The sequence below is a fragment of the Phragmites australis genome, chromosome 17, assembly GCF_958298935.1.
Source record: "Phragmites australis chromosome 17, lpPhrAust1.1, whole genome shotgun sequence".
In the NCBI taxonomy this organism is placed as follows: Eukaryota; Viridiplantae; Streptophyta; class Magnoliopsida; order Poales; family Poaceae; genus Phragmites; species Phragmites australis.
This window is the reverse complement of record NC_084937.1, coordinates 1,247,837-1,272,451: the sequence shown is the minus strand read 5'-3', so window position 1 is coordinate 1,272,451 and position 24,615 is coordinate 1,247,837. Positions and strand designations below refer to the sequence as shown.

Below are 24,615 nucleotides of genomic sequence, written 5' to 3'. Positions count from 1 at the left end.
CAGGACCTGTCCTCCAGCTGCGCCAGGGCAGAGAGCAGGAGGGTCGGGTGCGTCGCCTGCGAGCCGATGGGCCAGCGCCGTCAAGATGCCTGCGAGGACAGGGTCGACGCGCAACACGCTAGGGGCCTTGAGAGCGACGCATGCGGCCGTCCCGAGCGGGTCGCCCATGACGATGAGGCCCGGTGGCGGCTGCAGCTGCGGCGACGGTGCCGTCGGAGAGCCCGATGAAGCGCCCGCGCTCGGGACCTGGCGGCGCGGGAGTGGCGCAGTTCCTGTCGTGCGCGGTGGACGGCTGTAAGGCCGATCTGAGCAAGTGCCGCGACTACCACCGGAGGCACAAGGTCTGCGAGGCGCACTCCAAGACGCCCGTCGTCCTTGGTGAAGGGATGAGGAAGGAGCAGGGATGAGGAAGGGAGGAGCAGGGACGAGAACGAACGGTTAAAGGAAAAAAAAATATATGAGAGAAGATAGGGTTAATTTATAAAGTATCTGTTAGAGATAGTTAGAAAAAATAGTACTGTAATAATAATAATAGATACTATAATAATATTATAGAGTACAAAATTTTAAAGTACCTGTTAGAGTTAACCTAAACTAATTAAAACCTATGCGCAGCTACTCGAAACAATGAAATTTGGTCAACACCAAGATGCCTTCAACGACGAAGGGCAAAACAGTCATCACCCGGCAGGGGAGAGAATTATTCGCATTTTGGCATCCAATTCCAAAACCAGCGGAGCACAAACAAAGCAGCAGCCGAGAAGGACGAAGAGGCCATGGCCAACGGGCTCCCACACCCTCCCTGCGGCCTCCTCACCGCCGACGCCGCCCGTTCCCTCGTCGATTCCGTCGACGCGTTCCTCTTCGACTGCGATGGTCTCCGATTCGTTACCTTTCCCCCATTTTTTTGCGGGATATTCCTGAAGATTTTGATCCCTGTTCGGGCTCTCATCATTTTTTTATTCTTGTCGCGTTCCTCTGAATTCATGGTTTCTAGGGGTGATTTGGAAGGGCGACAAGCTCATCGAAGGGGTTCCCGAGACGATGGAGCTGCTGCGGAAAACTGTACGCCGCATTCGAATGTGCTAGTATCTTTTTTTTTTTTTTGAGATACCGGCATGATTTTCATATAGATATGGAAAGGATTACAACAGTGACCAAAAATCTACATCCCTGAGCAATATAATCAAAACATCGAGAGTCTGCATGGATGCAACAACATTAAATATCCAGCGACGAAGAAGAGCACTGTTTTATTTACTTTTCTTATGTCAAATGGATAAGTATTTTATTTTCCTCGTTTTGTGATTGGAGTTGTTAGGAAGCGTAAAATAGAGTCACAGTCGTTCTTCTTAATTATCTGCAAGTGTATTAGTACTCGGATCACATCAAGCTTTTGTTGGAAAGAAATGTGGGTTCTAACTTGTGTAAATGCTAAATTATCTCTTTCTAATAATGCTTGTACTTCATCGGTTCGTCTATGGATAGTTGATCTCAGGGTGTATTTTTTTTATAGAGGTGGCCAATTATAGGGGGGTGTCCGAAAACTTCTTCAGTTATTTTTCTGTCTTCCTTGTGTAAGTTACAACATTACAAGAGGAAGCTCTACCTGTGCTTATTGAAGTCCGTTGGATTTTTTTTGTCAGTTATCTTTTTCTGTTTTCCCTGTGTAAAGTGTAATTTACAAGAGCTACCTCAAGGTGTGCTTATTAAAGTCTCTATGATCAGCTTATTAACCTCATAAAGAAGAGCTTTTGGTACAGTTAAGTGGGAAGCCTGACATCTCGCATTTTCCTGGATTTTACACGAGAATTCATATTTCAATCATTCAACTGTCAAGACAAAGAAAATATAAATCTACCAACACAAGTATATAACTAAGTAGAGCCACTATGCATCAAGTATCGTCATCAAGTGTCAACTGCCTGCATGAGTACATAACATTGCTTTAAAATTATTCTGGTTCTGTCAATATTAAGAAACTTATAGGCATCTTATATCTATATTCATCTGAATTCTGACATGCTAGTTGGCAAACAATGTAGCATCTATCCTAAGTTCTTAACCAAGTTGTGATCTTCACTGCCATTGTTTAGGGCATTGATATATTACTTGGAATAAATTCAAAACCCATCACTGTCTGTAGGTTGGTTCATAAAAAGGCATACATGGAGATTAAGTAATGATGCTCGTATTGACTTTGTGCAGGGAAAGAAATTATTTTTTGTAACAAACAACTCTAGAAAGTCAAGAAGGCAATATTCAAAGAAATTCAGAGCACTTGGACTTGAAGTTACTGAGGTACTTTCCGATACGAGCAGACACTTGCAATGATAATTTATTGTATTGTACTCATTTGTTATATTCTCTGTAGGAAGAGATTTTTACATCATCATATGCAGCAGCCATGTTCTTGAAGTTAAATAATTTCCCTCCAGAAAAGAAGGTATCATAAATTTTTGTAATGTGCTTCCTTCTTTCTGTTTAATGTGAATGATTTAGGATATCTTAAGTATGTGATAGTTACAAAAAATTGTCATCAAGAGCAAAAATGTCATAACGCTAACATTTGTATATTTGCGAGAAACTTAATAACATAACAGCCTGCACATTTACCTCAATTTCACTACAGGATTTGTGAATGGATGCTGAGTTGGATCACCTCAAATAAGATTGAAAAGTCATGCAGAACTCATGTGGTTGGAATTTTGTGCTGTAAGACCAACCAAAAGGCACTTACTTGAGCCAATCACCCTGACTTGTCACAAGGATATTGTGCCATAGTTTTGACCTACTGATTCCTGGTGATCTCTGTTTATATATCCAGCTGTTTGATGGGGCTGTTCTCCCATTAGAAAATAGTCTGATTGGTTCAACTGGTTTGTCTGTCATATCTTCACATAATTAAAAATTGAGATTTTCATGTGTTCCTCAGAGATATTATGACGAACATCATTTACCTTAGGGCAGAATTAACAAGGTTGATTGAGTTCTGGTAGGACATTTTATCTCCTTGCACTAAGTAATGCCTTTTTTGATAATGTTTTCCCCTAATATGGCCATTTAACTTAATCTTCTACTTAGTTTACGCTGATGTGCTTGAGATCGAAGGCTTTTCACTATTTCATGCCATTGTTTTCATGGATATAAACTGACTATATTTGAAACTGCTTCTTTTAATTAGGTTTATGTTGTCGGTGAGGATGGAATCTTGGAAGAGCTCAAGTTAGCTGGCTTTGAATGTTTTGGTGGTCCGGTAAGACATGCTTGTTCTCCTTTGCTTACCTCTATTCCCCCTAATTACATGTCCTTTAGCTTAACTGTTTTCTTTCTTGATACATGGAAATAATGCCAATTCAAGATTTTTACGAGATTCCTATCTATTGTCCTTTTCCTTGAGTTCCTACCTCCTTTACTGAAATATGAAGATGCAACAACATTAAATATTGGAGTGATATAGTTCTAATGGTGCATCCATGCAGATGAATAATTGCATTTGTTCCTTTTTCTACACATTGATGCATTGTAATTTTTTTTTTAATAATCGTATTGTGAAAAAAATAATAGAAACATAGTGGATCATGGTATGGGACATGTCCTGGATGATTGGCCAGTTCAAGGTATAACATGCCACTTTCTATGGTTTTCTATAAACAATGCAACAGCAATTTCGGGCGTGTCTGCTGTGCTGTTTAAAAAAAAAATAGCCCAGAAATAACAAAACGTGATTGACTTTATAACATCCACAGTTGGACAAACATGCCAAGCAATAGCCAGAGTGTGACACATCACACGACCAATCAAAATAATTTTGTTGTGGTATTTTGAATTCCTTATATCATTTTAAGGATACTTGCTGAGGGCTTGAAAACATAAATATTCTTTTCAGTGATAAGCTATCTCTATTTTGTCTTTGGTTCCGTTAGGGTAAACACCACCCGGAGAATAGCCGGGCAGCATCGGCTGCTAGGGGAGAGATTGGACTATAGATTGAGAAGACTTAGAACTATAACGAAGACATAGGAGAAAGGGACTAGGAACTAAATTGATATCTCTTGCTTGATTTCTTAATCACGGCTAGTGCCGTGTATAAATAGCCGGTCAGCCGGCCCACAAAGACTATTTAAACCAACTCTATCTCTAATCTTATCTCTAGTTTAAATCCAACTTCATCTCTTAATTTTATCTCTAATTCTCTCCAAATTTAAACTAACCAAACTCTATCTTATCTCCTAAACCAAGCCTGATTCAAACTAACAAACTAATCACGTGCGTGAACAGTAATTCCTGCACATAACAGGTTCACTTTTAAGTAATGATGTTTTCTGCAGGAGGATGGGAAGAAAAGCATACTATTGGAGGCGGACTTCTACTTTGAACATGACAAAAGTGTAATGTCAAACATGTTTATCAGACATTGAATTGCCTTTAAATCACATATAAAATTACTGAGTTCTGATCTAAATGAAATATCTATGGCAGGTTGGAGCTGTCGTTGTTGGACTTGATCAGCACTTCAATTATTACAAAATGCAGTTAGGCCTCTAACCTTGGTTCTTGTAACCTTATCTTTGTTGCTCTGCAAGCTGATCAGGCTTGATACGTCTGCCTGTATAATAGTCTAAATTGAATTTAAAATCACGTTCCTTCCTTCTCATAGGATATAAGTTTGTCGTTCCATCTCAAGCCCATTAAGGCCATTGGTCTCGTTCGTACGCCGCCAGGTGCTTATGGCATGGCTAAAGAAAGCAATGGGTCCGTCATCTTGGTATAGCACAGCCTCGAAGCTGGAACCAAACACGTCACATTCCACCATGAATGGCCATGCGAAGTCGGGTAGAGAGCACCAGCCTAGTCGTGAGGGCGCGCTTGAGCGCCTCGAATGCCATCTCCACCTGCTCGCTCCAAGCGAATCCCTCCTTGAGTAACTAGGTATGCGGAGCCGCTAGCCTGCCGTAGTCCTTGATGAAGCTCTTGTAGTAGCCAGCTAGACCCAGGAATCCCCATGGAGCTCGTGGGGAACACGGGGGCGGCCAGTCAGCCACTGCCTGGATTTTGTCAGAGTCCATCACTATGCCTGTCGTCGAAACCACGTGGCCTAGATAAGCCACTAAAGTTGAAGGAGAACTTGGAGCGCTTGACAAAGAGCTTGTGTTGGCGCAAGATGGACAACATGGCCTGGAGATATTGGAGATGAGTGGACCAGGATAGGTTGTAGATGAGGTTATCGTCGAAGAAGACGAGGACGAAACGACGGAGGTAGGGGTGCAGGACTTCGTTCATCAATGCTTGGAACACAATTGGTGCGTTCGTGAGGCTGTTCATAGCCCTTCATGTGTCCTGAACGTTGTCTTGGCCACATCATCAGGAAGCATGCACACTTGGTGGTAGCCTGAGTGGAGATCCAACTTGGTGAAGAACAAGGCACCGCAGAGCCCGTGGAGGAGTTCGTCGACAACGGGGATTGGGAACTTGTCCTTCCCTGTGCGATCATTCAGGACACGATAGCCGATGCACATGCGCCACAAGCTATCTGCCTTCTTGACGAGCAGAATCAGTGTCAAGAAGGTCGACGTACTGCGCCTGATGAGACCCTGCTCCTCAAGGGCATGATAATGGCACTCCGGCTCATTTTTGTGGGACACTGGGTACCGGTATAGGTGGTCTGCAATTGGTTCGGTCCCCGATACCAGGTGGATGTGATGGACCCGGAAACACAGTAGCAGCAGCCTGTGTGGCTCGATTAAGTCATCCTTGAACTCGGTCAACAGGTTCTCCAAGGGGTTGCGCCCATTGCACACTACCAGACCCGCACTGGCTGAGCCGACCTCCGTTGTCCACATAGCTTGGCGTCCTTGGTACCTGAAAGACATGGTGAGGGTACCAAAATCCCATAGGATCGGTCCTAGTGTGGCCAGCCACTGAGTCCCGAGGACGTCATAGTCATCCAATGGAAGGATGAAGAGGTCCGCCTGAAGATGTGGCTCACCTTTAGACCCTAGAATAGGGCACTTGTTCGCCGTTGGCCACTATGATGTGGAGATTGCCTTGCACCCGTAACTGGAGGCCGGTGCGAGGCGCTGTTGACTCATATACGAAGTTGTGAGTCGAGCCCAAGTCAAACAGCGTGTTCAGTACGGCGCTGTCAATTCTGCATTGCACTTGCATAGTTTCGGGCTTCCAGACACCGGCGATCACATGTAAGGAGATGTGTTCTGCGTCGTCGTCGTTGTGGCTGTCGTCATCATCGCCCAACTCTAGGAGGAAGAGTTGACGACAAGACTTGTGGTCGTGCACATACTGCTTATCACAGTTGAAGCAAAGTCCGCAGCGGCTATGGTGATCCATCTCAGCCTGGGACAACAGTTTCACCATGCGGCCCGCCACGGTGGCCATGGACGTCTGGGCACGTCGGTTGGTGCCGAGGTCTCAACAGCCGCTGTATTGTCAATGCTGGCCTTCGGGAGTGACCAACGTAACACGGAGCGAAGCACGTGACCACTCGCCTGGACTGTCTGTTCTCGGTGCTTGAAGGAAAGCACCAGGCTCATGGCTATCTCCAGGGATTGCGGGTTCTACATTTGTACATCAATGGTCATAGGCTCCTGCAAACCAACAGTGAAAAATTGAACCTGTTGTGATGCCGTCAGTGGTCTTGTGTGAGCCAAGAGCTTGAGGAAGCGGTTGCAGTAATCTGTGACAACCCTCGTATAATGGCATGCAACCATCTCACCTACAGGGTTGGTGCGCAGGGGTGGCCCAAACCGAAGGTTGAGTAGCTCAGTGAAGCAGGACCATGACGGTGTGCCTTTTGCGCTCGAGATGCATGTACCACTGCTAAGCTCGGTCAGTCAAATGGAATGAGGCCCACCAGACCTTGTGCGTACCCCCAGAAGAACTGCTCGCACCAGTTAAGGTACAACAGGGGGTTGGCCTTCCGGTCGTACTTAGGAAAGTCGAGCTTATGTATGCAAGGAAGACGATGGTAGGCACAGTCATACAGGTGTGCCCCGCCGGCATGTGGGTTCAGCAGTAGCCTGTCGTCACCTAGGCCGCATGTAGATGACAAAGAATCGCGCTGTGCCTCCAGGCGTGTGATGGCGATGTGGCGCGCCCGTTACCTAGTGTCGATGTCGCGTAGTGTGGCTTCCATGCTGTCAAAACAATCTAACTTTGTCAGGTTCTGCAAGATGACGTCCAGTGTGGCCTGGTCGATTGAGGAAGCCTCGTCGCCTGAACTCGGCATGGTGGCGGTCTTAGGAAGGTCTGATCTTGATACCATGATGTTATATATTGTGGCTGGTGGGAGGTTTCGAAGGTAATAGTCCTGATCAACGGGAGGGCGAGGGCGATACTTGTGCCTCCCCGTTGTGGTACTGTTGGAGAAGAAAGCTGAGAGGGGGAGGAGTTCAGTGGGGGGGGGGGGGGGGAGAGAGGAATTATATTGCTTGCTTTATTATGAAGAATACCTCTACTTAGTAGGAGATTACAATCCTAAATCGACCCCATATCTTAACTAAACTAATTTATCTCTAGCTGAATTGGAAACTAAATCAAATCCTGATCCAAACAAATCTGATTCCTACCAAACTTATCTCTGTAATCTCTTTAAGAAAAGGAAACTTATCTCCTAATCCTGATCTGTTGCTGCTGCTCCTGCCGCTGCCCCCTCCTTTTTATTGTGGCGTGCATATGATCACTCCCCACATAACACTTATTACTACAATTAAAGTAATAAACCTATTTCAGAGCATCCCTTCAGCTTTCAACATTTGTTCGGACCTTCTGTCCATCATACTCCTTACCTTTTTAGATCTTGAGTTTTGTGATGATCAAATCATAGTAATGTTCTTGTAGGTATGCAAGAACATGTATTAGTGAGAATCCAGGCTGCCTTTTCATCGCAACCAACCGTGATCCAACTGGACATATGACATCTGCCCAAGAATGGCCAGGTTTTGTTATCGAGAAATTTATTGATTTTCTTGGAGTTTCTATCTGTATCACAGTATTAGTTCATTTGCAATTACCTGCGTTCACAGGAGCTGGAACTATGGTTGCTGCAGTAAGCTGCTCGGTGCAGAAAGAGCCCGTTGTTGTTGGAAAGCCTTCAAGCTTTTTGATGGACTTCCTCTTGAAAAGGTTTGCAAAGTGTAATATAAGAGAAGTACCATTTGATTATAATCAAAAGAGCATATTTTTATTCTTTGAGAAGGAAAATCAGGGAAGTCTATTAACATTATTTCTAAGTCCACTGTCCGTGAATAAAATAGCAATGTCAATCCATTTAAGATTTCTTTTGGGTTTCATCTCCATAAGAGTGGTTTTGTTTTTTTTCTTACATTGGCTCACCAAGGCTATCACAACCCTCCTTAACCTGAGCTTTAGTCTGGCTATGTTGGTACAACATAGGCGTATGTTGCGATGGATTTGTGGCAATACAAGAAAGGATCGGATCCGAAATGATGATACATGTGATAGGGTAGGAGTAGCGTCAATTGAAGAAAAGCTTGTTCAACATTGGTTGAGATGGTTCGAACATCCAACGGAGGCCTCCATAGTCACCTGTGCTTAGCGGGATACTAAGACGCGCTGATAATGTGAAGAGAGGCAGAGGTCGACCAAACCTAAAATAGGAGTTTGCAAAGTGAGACTTGAAGGAAAAGAATATCCCTAAAGGACTATCTATAGATAAACTCCGGCTATGTTATACCAACATAACTGGTGCCAAGCCCGGGTTAAGAAGGAGGGTTGTGATAGGTTTGGCGAGCCAACGTAAAAAACCTAGACACTCTTATGGGGTTGTAACTATCCATGGATAGAAACGCGGAAAGTTAGCAATCCACGTGCTAGAACCATAACTTATTCATCAGTCTCATTTTACTGTTATTATTTTTACTACTTTTTACTATTACTAGTACCTTTTACTGTGTAAGCTGAATGCGGGCTCAAATACTCTTCCATATATACATTCAGTTTCATTTTGTTCTGAAGTGAAGTCTAACTTATTTGTTTCTAAAATTATTCATTATAATTAACTTTATAACTACACAGCGAAACAGAGATAAAATGAAGAGGAAATGTTTTCTGAAGGGTTTTGCAAAGTTCCCCCATCCCTCATCTTTCTATAAAATTTTTCCTCTTCAAAGACAGCAACAAAATGTGCACAAAGCATAAGATGACAGGACGATGATTGCATTCTTTGTATTTATTTGCAATGTGACAATATCAAAAGCAAGTTATCGTTACTGACAAATCCTTGCCGTTTCAACTACTGCAGCTTCAATCTGGAAACATCAAAGATGTGCATGGTTGGTGATAGACTGGACACAGACATACTATTTGGCCAGAATACTGGTTGCAAGACCCTCCTTGTTTTGTCTGGTCGGAAGCTGCTCCTATTCGATATTTGTTCTACCATCTCATTCTTGTGTTCAATGAGCATCTCACATGCCTTGGATTGCAAATGCAGGTTGCACCACCTTACCAGAACTGCAGGACGCTTCAAATAACATCCATCCAGATCTTTACACCAACAGCGTGTATGATCTTGTTGGGTTATTGCAACAATAATCTTGGACTCGGCATTGCAGTTGCGGATTCTGAGTTTTGAATAGCACTTGTCCAGATTTTTCACGTGAACTACATATATATGATCCAATTGGGTTATGGCAACAACAATTCACTCTTTGGGTAGCTGTTTCGTAGCAACCCTGGCATGTATACTACTTAAAGTCAACTCAAGTCCCGCCATTCAGAACCAGTTTGACAACTAAGTATATGTATCATGGCATTTGCTAAAGCCTCAAATTTATCAATGGAATTATTCTTGTGAATGTTTGAAAATATGTGGACTCTTTTTTTTTTTTTAGAAACGAAAATGGATGACTTTGGGCTATGGAATTGCACTAAACGTATCTGGCTTGTGGTTGATACAGGGGGTACTGAAGTATATTGCCCACCTTTACCCAAACAGATGTAAGGTTTTAAGCTAACTGACGTACGAAAATTAACACTTGGGGCTTAAAACACAGTATCTAGGACAAGCCCTTTCTGCACCATCACTCACCACTGAACCATGCACACCTATCTCAATTCTATGAAAGGGGACCTTGATGAACTCGAACCCTAAGACGATGAAACCACACCCTAACTCACCACAGCCACTGCCGACAACACAGTCAACGGAAACACAAATCTTTAAGAGCAAACCTTCTGATTGTTTTTTTTTTTTAAATCTACTATTGCGTTTTCCACTGAAAATAACTTACATGTGGTATTTGGTTAAGGCCTAGGAATTTTATTAAAATATCGCAGGCAGTAGTTTTGCTCCGTAAGAATTAGGGGAGATTCCTGCACTTCAAACGCATAAATGTTTATGAAAAGAACTCACACATAAAATTTAGGCATAATTTACATGAAACGTGACCATTACTTTGAAAATTTGAAAATGCAAAGGTGGTAGAGTTGTAGGTAGAATAGTAGGCACTCCTACAAAAATGATCTTATTTGCCGCCTCATCATTGCCAGATCAATTCAAACTGCAATGATACTATTTTCACTACCAGTTCATAAGAAAAACAGTATCAGTATTGGTTTTAGAAAAAAACAGGTAATGATAGGTTGTTATCACCGCCGGTTGATAACAAAAACCGATAGTGATGGTGTCACTGCTGCCGGTCTTTGTTATGATCCGGCAGAGAACCTGGGAGCTAGACCCAAATATCGAATTGAATCCATTTTAGTCGTTTCGCGTTCACGTTTGTGTCCTGTCCTTGGCCTAAAAAATCTCTAAGTCTGAACCTAGCAGTGCTCCTCGCTCTCTCTTGTCTCAGTCGCCACCCACCTCGATATCGTCAATCCCCATCCTCCCAAGCGCTACCACCACCCACCTTGGTCCCATCGATCCCCTTCTTCCCAAGTGCCATTGCCACTCACCTCCCATCCCTCCTCTCTCTATTCTCTACCGCCACCGCCCACCTCCCGCCCTGTAACAACCTAATTTTCATTTTGCCAATTCATAAAACTTGCTAGATCTTATTTTGAGTTAAAACAAATTTCAAAAGGCTAAACCTATTTTATGAAAGAAAACCCAATGAATAGGGTGTGTTGTAGCGACGAAGTTCATGCCGCTGCATTTTTCTATGCTAGGCACATGCGGTGGACAAGCCACAACGGTGCCTGAGTCGTCTAATTTTTTTTGCAAAAATATCATCACTGCCAGTCGAAAAAGCCAGTTAGTGATAGCGACACAGCTATCACTACTGCTTGTGTACTGCCATTTCCAAAACTGGCAGTGAAAGCTTGCTTGCAACCAGCAGTAAAGCCATATTCTATGGTAGTGAGAAAATGTTTTGAGCCTAGTGATCAAAGCAACTGCCCATGGCGGTTGCATCCATCCTTTGGGAAGAGATGCTTCCCAACAGACAGAATGACCACGGATGTTAACATAACTTTAACTATCCAAAAATATATTGCCATCCTAACTCTACCAATAGAGAATATCGATCTATGCCTGAGCATTCCAAATATACAACTTTGCATTTTTACTAAACCACCTCCATCTAGATCTCAAATCTGAGTATTTAATGGAGGAAGATCCACTAGCTCTTTGGACCTCCCTCTACGAGTGTTCTGAGCAACAATATGTTATACTACCCGGAGCTGAACGTGAATGGTATCTCCTTCGTTTTCTGGTCTTTTAGTCCATTGCAGATTACATCTCTCAAGTTCACGAAATCAGCTCTATGTTGAGATTATGTTATCACACAATTTCGGATAATTGTAACACCTTTATGCATTTTTCATCTATCGTTCCAGATATTGCAACAGCAATATCATCATCAAAATCACCCAACAGGTGCAGTGCCCCTTCCTGAAGTGCATGCCATCACTCAGGATACAAATTTCATGGCCATAAACAGCACAATAGGAAATCCAAGGGAAAATTTTCCAACATGTAGAAAAAGAGTGGAATTGCATAATGCAAAAATCGTTTTAGCAGAAATGATAATATAGAAAACTCTCAAGTTTGTCAATTGTGTGGATGTACGAATCTTCATACAAACAATTACCAGATTTTTAAATATTTGTATCTCAAATATATTAGGAAAGCCAAGCAAATTAAAAGGGATAAGATTGAAGCTCACTTCAATGCACAACCAAAAGGCACTCTACTAGCAGATTTTTCTCAAACCATCCTCAAATGAAGAGCAATGATTTGATCCGGCAGAAGGAGAATGATATCCTTAGTGTATATAATATACTTATGGAATTTACTTCCCAAGATATGTTGGAAGACCAGTCTCCTAACATTCCCCTAAATGTCATATGCCTTCTATTATCCTATATGATATTGTATATCACTATATACAATACTGTCTCTCTAGACATGATATTTAAGAAAATCAACATTGTATGTATTATATATATGAGTTAAGTTCCTATGAAATTTTCTCTTTTATATATATAGAAATTTTACAGGAAGTAATAAGATGGAAGAAGTAATTTGTTTAGTAGAAAGTTATACCACTAATACAATTTTCCGGGAGCAAAAGTATTTTCAAACTTTGAAACAAGGAAATATTATGACCATCATAGGACACGATGAGCTCTTCTTTATTGTCATTTTTTGCCTAGGATCCCAGCGCACACACCCTATAGTAGTAGGCCTTTAGAACTTTTTGAATCCTTAATTAGTAGTGAACTGCTAGTTAATGTTTGATTGTTGGTTCCGGCAGAACCAAAATAGTTCTCTGTCACACCCCAAAATCCAAATCTAGTCATTGAGCATGTGTAATCATCATGATGTCATGTTTTATGTGGTTGATTTTAAATTTAAGGGTTAAACCCATTTAAAAAATGATATGTTATTAATCAATGCGCGTTTCCACTACATATTTATATTTATATTTATGAGTGGAAATGGTTTAGAGGTAGTTAGAAAGACCCTACAGTCATTTGAAGGAGAAGAAAAAGAAAAGGAAGAAACACGAAAAAGATAGTTCCTGCGGTCTGACCGGGAACTCCCGTGGTCTGACCGACAGAATTCAGAGCATCATTTAAAGCCACCGACTGATGCCCACTCATCTCTCTTTCTCATTTCACTCCTTACTCACTCCCCTCCACCCAAACCGAGAGAGAGAGAGAGAGAGAGAGAGAGAGAGAGAGATAGAGATAGATAGAGAGAGAGAGAGAGAGAGAGAATCAACTCGACGACCGGAGATCGATGGAGAAGACTTCCCTGAGCTCCCTGAAGGCTTCCCTTAGCTCCTTCCTATCATCTTCTTCGCCGGAGATGCTTCCACGTGAGTTCTTCCACCTCGAGGCTAAAAACCACCACAGAGCCCGATCTATGTATCGAACCTTCCCCGGAGTTGGCTAAACCAATAGAAAGCTTCCCTACGCTGAGGTGAGACTTTTCCTATATTTTTCCCATTGTTCTTGAGCTCTAACTGGTCCACATTTCATTTAAACCCAATCTCAACCCTAGCATGGACTTCATCCATGGGTTCCTTGAGTTTGGCCCCATGCCTGTTGCCCATATCACCCAAGAAACACTTCTCTAGTCTTGTAGAGTGTTTTGGTACCCTTCATGGTCAAAGGCATTGTCGGAGCCTTCGCTGGTGATCTCGCTGAGATGGTGTTGGCCAGGCCAGTAGTCTGGCCACCGCTAACACTGGTCTAACTACCAATCTCCATAGTCAAGAGTTAGACCGCTATTAGGGCCGGTCTAACCGCCAAACCCATGGTTTGATCGCCAGACCTACTAAGTACCATTTTCTTCTCTACCAACCCCCATAGTCAGACTGCTAGTTACTCAACACCATGTAACCTTAAGTTGTCTTATACAAGGTTCAAATCTTTTCTTACCCAATCGATTAGCATTCTTTTGCAAATGCTTCCAAAACATGGCGCCTTTCATGTCGTTCATGATCATGCATCATAAGCATATATTTTCGCCATTCTCTTGTTTATTCGATGCATTCTTGAATCGTCTAGAGAGTGACGCGTTGACAATTCAAGAGGTCGAGGCTGACATCAAACTGGATTTGTACATGAGCGAAGTATTATAGCAACAAGGCAAGCATCTAAGTATATTTTATCTTATACTTTGGATCGTGTGATGTCTATTTTGATGAATTATTGCTTTAGGTATGTTTTGCATGTTAGCGAGTCAATGTTAGGAATTCTAGGTAGAACCTATATTGATACATTGTTCATACCTTGAACCATTGATGATCCCTATCCTTATCACCTAGGTATAGCAATGTTTCTATCTAACCTAAAAGTTATCCAAGATGCTTTGCAATGCATAGGTCATCAGTAGAAGTCGAGTGGTGGTTCGACCATCATTCGTGAGTTATAGGGCTTAATTATTATTTCACATTGAAAATGATGTTGGGATGTATGAGTTGTGAGGATGAGACGAGATGTGGGTAGTGCTAGGGGTAGGTCGGGAGAGGGACCCAAATACCATAGACCGCTTGCATCAATTAAGCACCGACCATTGTTTGTCGTTGGCTTAAGCACTTTTTGTACTTCCACATATTCATAAAATGTATGAATAAGCTGATTATCATACGCCGTTCTAACGCTTGACTTGAGGCCCTATGACGCGTAATAGAAAAAGAATAAGGAGAAGTGAGGTGATGGGGACACGAAGGTGTTCGAGATACGCTTGCGATAACCCTAGTGATATAGGGGCATGTGCAAGTGGATAGTTTCGGGTATGAGAAATGTTGTGTTGGTGCCAAGAGGATGGACCTGAGTCATGAGGGTAAAGATGTACCCCCTGCAAGGTATAAGATCAATTTGAATTGCTGCACTCTCAGTTATGAGCATGCTTATATCTATTTGCATCAATCGTAGAGTTTCCGATGTTTGGTTGTAGGTGATTTTGTTGGGAAGTGAGTAGTTTTGGTTGTGTTGGAAAGAGTATGATTAGGTGACGAATATGTTTACTGTTATGAAGTACAAGTTGTTAGGCTATAGATGCTCACAATATTGAGTCAACAAAAAGGCTTTTGAATACAAATTCATTTACCTCTTTTTGGCTGATTCTTTGCTACGCATCCTCAAATGCATAATCCCTGAAGTTGGGTTATTATATGTACCCATTATTGATTAAGTCTTGTGAGTACCTTCGTACTCACATTGCTTTCTAAGAGTTTTGCAAGTGAGGAAGTAGTATACAGTTACTTCATGCCTACTGATGTTGGTGATGGGTAAGAGTAGTGCGAGCTACTTGTGTGATGTTGTTTTGGGGTGGTGCCTCAAGGCAAATGGCTCCATCTTTTGTTGTTAATGTACTTTATTTTTCGCTGCGTAGTAACTCTAACCGGCTAGGAGATGAAACTGTTCTTTTGTCCTCCTAGCTTCTTGTTGTAAACTGACCTAAAATTGATCTCTAACTCATCTCTTTCTTAATGGGTTAAGGATGGCCGCTATGATGTTGGTGATGGCTACTTGTACTGAGGGTGTGAAAGGTTTTCCTGCACTCCTCTGCGAGATGCTATGGCGCGCGCTTCACCTATGTGCCGGAGTATGCAGTGTATACGCGAGGAGTTGGACTGGATTTTGTGGACTACTTGGCGACTGTGGACATTCAAGCAAGGATCATTGAAGGTGGGACCAATCTCCACTACTTTGAAGCAGTTGGGACTTCTGAAGAAATGGCAGTCCAAGTGGAAGCGTACAAGGCGATGACAACTCTACGTGGTGAGCTGCCAGTTCTATGTGGATGGCTGTTCATCTACTTTCCAAGACGGCGTAACAACACCAACATTTTCAAAGATGTCCCGGATGCAGCCCCTCTTAATGAGCATCGCATGATGGAGTCGGTTCGCTCCTTGGACCACTCTTACCGTTGCGTGGAGGCCGAGCTTTGGGAAACACAAAGGTGCTACAATTAGTTGCAACACACAATGGAGTTGCAAGTGCATCGCGGGTTGGTGAACCGCGAGATGTTGTATGGATAAGGCCATATGACACCGTATGGCATGGAACCTCTGACTCACCGTTTCCCGATGGTGATCGGCACACGGGTACCTCATCCCCATGGTCGCAGTGATAACTCCTTTCGCTGCTGGTCCACGGAGCCGGCAGTGATAGTCCCCGACTATCGCTGCCCATTACCCATTGTTGTTTCCAAAACCAGCAGTGAAGGGGGTTTTGGAGCCGGTAGTGAAGGGAGTTTCTGTAGTAGTGATGACCTGTCACTAATTACTTTAATATTAGTGACGGGTCTTATACTGATTCATCATTAATGAGTAGGCTACATTTAGTGACATGTGCCTCGTATGCCCGTCACTAATGACTGAATTATTAGTAACGAACATTAATATGACCCGTCACAAATATATTTAGTGACGGGCTATACGCTCGCCGTCACTAATAAACTCTCATTAGTGACGGGTCATGGACGGATCCTGGCCCGGGCCACATATTAGTGAAGAGTCGGTACTAGATTCGTTACAAATAGTGTACTAGTGACGTGTCTCTTTGATGATTTTTTATGTAGTGACAGGTGGCTGGTTTCTTGTCCCCATGCGGTGGGCACAGCATGCACGGGCGTGTTACTGCGAGAGTGGAGCTAGCCATGCGGTGCTGAGTAGCCTTGCAGACGAGCACAACATCGGTGACACTTCGGCGGCAACCAGCATCATCACTTGGACGCCCGGGTCTCCAAGGCCGTCGGCGCCGCCGGTGATGGCAGGGCCACCAAGTGCGTGCTTGGAGCTTTGGACGCCACCAACCTTGTGCATGCTTGGAGCTTTGGACGCGTCCGCCGCCTTGACATGCTATCGCTGTTGCCTGCGTACTTATTCCATGGGAAAGCCCAACTGAAACCGACTCGCCTCTTAACCAAATTATTGGATTGAAGATTACAATTTAATAACAGGAGGAAGGGGCCGGGATACAGCGAGGAGACGAAATTGAATGGTAGATCGAATTCGAAGGACGTTTGGCGCCGGACCAGCCCGCATTCCCGTTTTCTGCCACGAGGCATGCAAACTCCCCATGCAGGCATGCGGGAGGCTGGCCCCATGAAAGCGACTGCATGCAAGAGGAGGACGACTGGGATGGGAGAGTGCAGGCAAGAGGTGGGCCACACTAAAATGACTAGCCATGGAATTTTCATATTTTGTGCACAAAAGACGTGTATATCATACAATTTGAACTGTTCAATTTTTTAAAAAAACATTACTTAGATTTTGACCTTTTATTCAGATTTTTCAACTTTTTACTCGTATCTTTGAATATTTTCTTGGATCTTTGAAATTCGAATCATCAACTTGCAAAATTAATGAAAACAAAAAAGAACTACAAACCATTAGCCATGTATCATGCATCCTACACATCTAACTTGTATGTTCACGCTTCCACTATAATAGGTAGAAAAATATATAGATTCAGGTTACTCCAAGTGCCAAAACTATATTGCGATTCTCAATCTATACCATCAATGTCACATATTCTTAATCCTCAAAACATGGGCCCTGCATTATTTTTTTTATTCTTCTCTCTCTTGTCCACTTTACTCCTCTTGGTCCCCCTCACCACACCACTGGCTAAGGTGAAGTGCAAGTGGAAGGTGAAGAGTGATCAAAGTAGAGCAGCTCATGATTATTTAGCCTAGTAGGGCTCCTTCTCTGCAGGAGAGAAGAGAGATATGTATAGATCTAATATATAGAAATAATGAAAAAGAGAGCCTCTCCCTACCTGTGTTCTTATGTTTGTGTCTACTTGTGTTTGTATCTACCTGTGTCCTACTACTGGCAACGTGCGTATCACAACATGTTATCAATACTTCGCTCTACCCTGCCATCGACCATGCCGGTGCCATCAACACTGTTGTCTTTGCTTACATCGACTATGAATCGTTGCTGGCGTAACAGATCTGCTACCTCTCCCTGCTTCTTTTGATCTGTACTGCATCGACTCTCCATCAAGCCAGTAGGTCATGTGAGAAACCGTCTAAATAATATTTTAATTAATCACCATAAGGATCATTATTCATAATCACAACCTTGATGATTAAATATAATATCATCCCGGTAGTTCCGGCATGTGTTTTGTGCCCAAGATCGCAACACATGTCTTCCAACATTTAGCATCACAACATAGCTTAAGAAAGAATAAGTAACTAACATTTATATTACAAGTCTTTAACATGCAATCATTTCTAACAATTTAAAAAAAAGGCAACAATATCTACGCAGCGAAAACATAAACCTATACAACAAAAGAGAGTGGAGTCATATGCCCTTAGGCTCCACCCCAAAAGTACGACCTCTGAGAGTAGGATGCACTACTCTTACCCGCCACCCTGAACGATAGGCATGAAGTAGCCAAACACCAGCTCTTCCTCACCAGCAGCACCTGAAAACGTAGGTATGGGTACGAAGGTACTCGTAAGACTTAAACCATATAGAGCACATATACATAGCTCGACTCCAAGGATTATGCATTGATCCATTAGTAAGGAAAAGCCACATTGTTAAGTTAGACATAAGCGGTAAGTAACTTGGACACATATGTGTGAGCAACTAACTTAACCAAAAATAATTGCATCTAGCGCACCCTGTTGGCATCTGTGAAGGTGATGATCAAGGTGAACATAGACCCTACTTTAAGGTCCAATGCTATGTGCATGCTACTCGAAGTCTATACTGGAATCTAGAAGTATGCAATTCTATGCTAGCATTAGGGTTTGAAAATGCATCGTTTACCGCTCGGAATGTGCGGTAACTGGCCCTCTTGGTCCGGCTCGGTTTTGTATTTCGAGCAGTAACCGAATTTGAATTCAAAAAATTCAAATCGATTTTGAAAAAACTCAAAAAAATCCATAAAAAATTCCATAAGAAACTAGAGGGAATTCTAAGAGTATCTGTGCAAAAAAGTTTTAAAAAAATCTCGTTTGCAGCACCAAATAGACGATCAAAGTGAGGTACTCGGTTAAATGGGTTGAGATGCACAAAAGGCTGAAACGGGCCGAGTGCACCGTAATTGCGGCCTGTTTCGACCCACATGGAAGGGATAAGGTTCTCGACATTGTGGTTAGCACTGTGCATAGCCAAAATTCCCCACGCTCTTCTCCACAGCCGAAACAAGAGCTTCGTCGCCCGCCCGGCCAAATCTGTTGCTCGCTGGCGTGAATCCAACGACGGAGCTGCGATTATCAAGCGCCTGGGCTCGGTAACCGACCGCATCGCAGTGGTTACCAACCGACTTTGACGAGCTTCGCGGACTCCCTGACGCAGATCGATTACTGACAAAGGCTGCTCAGTAACTACTCTATCTTCTTTGATTTCTCGTGTTATTCGATCGGTAACCGTGGCGAGGGGGGTGGTAGGTATTTGTGCGGTCAATGTTGATGATGCAGTGCCTGATGCGCTCGGTTATCGACCTTTTAATAGCTCTTCTTCATGTAATATGGTCGGTAATCAGTGTTAGTAGAGCGGCACTTCGTTGTGCAGTCAATTAGGAAGATGCAGTGGTTGATTCGCTCGGTTATCGACCCTATTGCGTCGGTTACCTTATACAGGCGAATGTTGTTAATATTCGTTCAAGTTAATCGACCATTTACTAGCGATTTTACGTGCAAATGTTGATAATATCTGTTCAATTTAACATGCATGGAGATAATTATTAGTAGGTTAACCATTGAGTTTTCTTCTTCTAACAGAGACATCGCAAACTAATCGATGCCGGATAGAGATGTGGTGTGGCAGCACGAGGACAATTTGGCCCCGGGTTTAGGTGCAATTACTGTAATAAGAAAAAAAAGGCGGTGGTGCCACAAAGTTGAAAGTACATTTGGCAGGGTGCGGATCAAATGTTATACATTGTGATAGGGTGCCTCCAGATGTGTGTGATTATTTCAGACGTGAGCTGAATATAGTAAAAGATAAGAGGAAAGAAAAGACTGAGGAGATGATTCAGAGACAAAAGTCAGCAAGAGTTTGGATAAATTTAACAAGCGTCAATAAAAACACGATGTTAGATTTGACAAGTGTATGACAAGTGACAACAAAAACCCTAGCATTTGATCCGACAAAGATGGAGTTTAATTTGGTTCAGATGTCACATCGCGATCCATAGACCTGTTTCATGCATCTTGTGAGGTAGATGGCGAGCGGGCAACTGCGTGCCGTAACACTAGCGGACCAGCCATAGCTGATATACTAGCGGACCAGCCATAGCTAATTGTCCCTATTGTTATTTGCGCTGTTGTTTGACTCTTATACAGATATTCACAAAGGAGTCATCAGTAAACCAGTCTTGTCGCATCTGGACATAGCACCAAACAACAGTGAAATGAACAGGTTTATAGTACAGAGTACCAAACAGCTGATATTGCTTATGTATTTGGAAGGTTCCAAAAATTTGTGGCAAAGTTGTTCGAACAATACATCTTAAAAGGCGGTCGTGAAATTTAAAAATAAAAGGGAAATGTTTTGTTTTTGAATTTTTTGAGGAGATATATAAGAAAAGAGTATCTCATCCCTAACTAGCATCTTTTTGAAGTCGAGATTTAGATTTATGATTTATTTAGGGTTTAAATAGGTTCTAGAGATGCTCATGGTTCTAGCCATTTAGATCTTCAAATTAGCTAAAATTTGTGGTAATGTTGATTCAATTATGTAGATTCACATGATTCTAGCATTATATTTCAAAAACGTAGCTTCAATTTGATGTTTTTAGCCTCTAAGATGTTTTATCATGAATGAGGATTTTTTTTATCTAGATCTAGATGTAGAGAGAGAGAGTAATGAATCCATATTGTTTTGAGCATAAATTTTCTCTAATGTAGATTTAATTGCGTAGACATATTATAATCATAACACGTCCAATTTTTTCTATTTTTTAAAATTTAATTATGATTTTTTATTAATTAATTAATTTATTTATTTATCTAATTTTATGGTTGAAGTTAAAGATGAACAGATCATGGACGTACGATGCGCCAAGATATAGAGAAATATACATTAAAGGACTCTCTGTTTTTATTGAAACCGTCGAGAAGGACGCTTTGACTAAGAAGATAAAGAAAATATATTGTCCATGTTCTGACTGCAAGAACCAGAAATTGTGGGACAAATCGAGTATAATCAAATCACACTTGATCTTGAGAGGTTTTGTCGAGGATTACACATGTTGGTCCAATCACGGAGAACAATGTACATGCGAACCAAACGACGACATCGCTGCTAATCAAGTGGATGTTGATGATGAGGGAGTCGAAGGCGACACTGATGTTACGATGGATGATGATACCGATTTCGATCTAGAGGAAATGTTGCACCATGCGGAACCGCATGTTTTAAGGGACACGAGAGGTTTAGATAATTTTGAGGCATTACAGAAGGCTTTGAAGGAACTTTTGTATGAGGAATCGAAGGGCTATGATAAGGAGTTTACAGTGTTGCATTCGGTGCTTGAACTTCTAAGGTTGAAGGCCAGCAATGGATGGTCCAACAAGAGTTTCTCAGATCTGTTGAGCCTCATGGAAAACATGCTTCCGATCCTAACTCCTTGCCCACCACTAGTTATCAAGCGAAAAAGCTTATCTATCTATTGTCATTGGATGTGCATAAAATACACATGTGTCCGAACCACTGTATCCTCTACCGTAAAGAGTACGAAGCCTTGGATAGATGTCAGTGTGCAATGCGAGTCAGTACAAGAGGAATGATGATTGTGAGGACGAAGATGCTTCCACCAACGTGAAGAAGAATAGTAATACTGGTTGCGATGAAGAAGACACTTCTTCCGATGCAGAGAAGAAGAGAAGAAGTCCTGCCAGGGTGATGTGGTACCTGCCAGTGATCTCCCGCTTACAGCGTTCGTACTCGAACCCTAAGGACTCTGAACTGATGCATTGGAATTTTGATAAGCGCAAGAAGGATGGAACTATACTTCAACACCCCGCTGATGCTAGCCAATGGAGAAAGTTCGATGCCATGTATCCAGATTTCGCTGAAGAACCAAGGGATGTAAGGTTTGTGTTGAGTACCAATGGAATGAATCCTTTCGGTGACATAGCACTTGGCCAGTGCTCCTAGCCATCTACAACCTTCCTCTATGGCTATGCATGAAGTGAAAGTACCTTATTCTATACATTCTTATCCATGGACCGAAACAACCTGGCAATAATATAGATGTATTTCTGGAACCATTGATGGAAGACATGATGAAACTGTGGAACGATGGGGTTCGGGTGTGGAATGAGTTCCGATAACAGTATTTCATGCTGAAAGCCATGATTTTCGTTACCATCAGTGATTATCTTGCCCTTTTTTCCCTATCAGGACAGGTTAAAGGGAACCAAGGATATGTAGTGTGCTTGGATGAAATTGCATCTGTGTACCTTCTGTACTCACAGAAGGTAGTGTACATGCGACACTGATGGTTCTCACTCAAAACTCATAGATACCGCAAGATGAAGAAATATTTTGACAACACGGTTGAGCAAGGTACTGGCCCAAAACCTCGCAACGGGGCACTAGTGTTTGAAATGGTCAAGAGCATCAAGATTATTCTTGGGAAGCCGACGAAGGATAAAAAGAGGAAGAAAAGTGAGACGCCGACCGGCATGCTGTCGAAAAAGATGCTGATTTTCTTTAAGTATTTGCCCTACTGGAAGGACTTGGACGTTCGCCACAACATCGGTGTCATGCACGTTGAGAAGAATGTGTGTGATAGCATTATTAGCCTCTTACTGGATAAATTGGCAAGACAAAGGTTGGAATCAAGTCACGTAAGGACTCGGTGTATTTTAAAATCAGGCCAGAGCTACAACCTAAAGATAGACCAAATGGAAAACATTATCTTCCCCCGACTAGCTACTCTCTGACACCCGAGGAGAAAAAAGCACTGTGCAAGTGCTTACGTGGGGTGAGAGTGCCAAATGGTTACTCATCCAACATCAAGAAACTAGCCTCGATGAAAGATTTGAAGCTAATCGGCATGAAATCTCACGATTGTCATGTGATGATGATGCAGATGCTCCCTATTGCAATCAGGGGTATCAAGCCAAGATACATAAATGTGGTCATCACACGGTTGTGCCACTTCTTCAACGCAATTGCTCAGAAGGTGATCGATGCTGAAAAATTAGGTGCTCTATATAGTTACTTGGTAGAGACTCTGTGCCAACTTTAGATGTGCCTCTCTCCATCCTTTTTCGATATCATGGTACATCTCTTGGTTCACATCGTGAATGAGATAATTGCACGGGGCCCTGTATTCTAACATCAAATGCATGTGTTTGAGCGGTATATGGGCATTCTCAAGGGCTATGTATGGAATCGTGCTCACCCAGAGGGTTTCATGATAGAGGGCTACAGTACCGAGGTAGTTGTTGAGTGTTGCATCGATTACATAAAAGATTCTACAGTACTGAGGAAGGCCTTGTGACTGTTACTATGCATTCAAATCTCAATCCCTGAAATTGATTAATTTTTGTTGTTTATCTTGATTTGAATGATGTGAGAAATGCAAAGGAGAATGAAGTAAAGTTAATTTCTTCTTTGTCAAAAAGATTGACATTTTTCAATTGTAATGAAGTTTTCTTTTGGACTTCATGTTGCATGTTGTGGTCACCATGTAATTCCAATTTTTCCACAGGTTCTATTTGATCTAGAAGGCTGTAATATAATTTATAATTCAATAATTTGATCTTGTAAAAAGAATACAACTGAGGTACTTATGATAAATTTTCTTCTACTCATCGAGCATAGAAGTTGTTTATATGTGGGATGTTTTCATTGATATACAATGACAGGCTGAAATTCCTCTTAGAAACGATGGTCTTTTGTAGCCTTTGAACAAAGTACCAAGAAACATGACAATTATTGGTTGTCTTTGTCCAATCTCATATACTAGTTCCCCATTAAACCCAGATGCTCTTGTACCCCATAGTGACATTTCAACTGTTTTCCCACTGTAAATATAAAAAGAATTTGATATTGTCTGATAAATTACTTGGCGAGTGCAACTCATCTTGAACTTCAACCACCCATTGCTGGTGGCAGCCATGAAAGCAAGTCAGAACAAAAGGGTCTTTTGGTAGGAAGGTTGATGGGAGTGTGCCTGATCTTCCGAAGGTAATGTGATAACTCGATTGGTGGAGTTTTAACGTTGATGATCCAAAGGTTGTGACTAGAACAAATCATGAACACTCACAACCACTACACCACTACTATGTGGTTATCAACCATGCTAAAATGTGGTTGAACTCGCCAAGAAGGCTTTTCCTACAAGCGAGTCGATAACACAAGAAAGAATACGGTAGATGCAATCTGAATATTGCTAATTACCAATGAAGAACACGAGTTGGGGTTCCACAATCTGAACAAGCGGCAAAACTATCTAAAACAAAATCTAAGCAAACCCAAGCCTAAACTACGATGGATATATATATATATATATATATAGGGAGGATGTGAGGAGGTCAACCTAGGGTTATACTGCCATGAGGAGAGACGTACACAACCTGGACTCTGACCCCGGCACACTTACAAGACCTGACAAGGTCCAAAATGGTGACACAACAACTTATTTCATATCATGTTCAAGACAACTTATTTCATCAGAAAATTTTCATCA

General features: G+C 42.2%; 1 protein-coding gene across 1 annotated transcript; it reads left to right on the top strand.

The window, feature by feature from the left end:
* The first annotated feature begins 689 nt into the window (after window positions 1-689).
* LOC133897207 (phosphoglycolate phosphatase 2-like) lies at window positions 690-9,846 on the top strand. The gene is made up of 11 exons (XM_062337849.1): window positions 690-876; window positions 998-1,065; window positions 2,209-2,301; window positions 2,375-2,446; window positions 3,185-3,256; window positions 4,332-4,391; window positions 4,483-4,535; window positions 7,858-7,955; window positions 8,043-8,142; window positions 9,281-9,384; window positions 9,473-9,846. Exons 1-11 carry the CDS (start codon window positions 777-779, stop codon window positions 9,571-9,573), a joined length of 921 nt encoding a protein of 306 aa, XP_062193833.1. The 5' UTR covers window positions 690-776; the 3' UTR covers window positions 9,574-9,846.
* The last annotated feature ends 14,769 nt before the right edge of the window (window positions 9,847-24,615 follow it).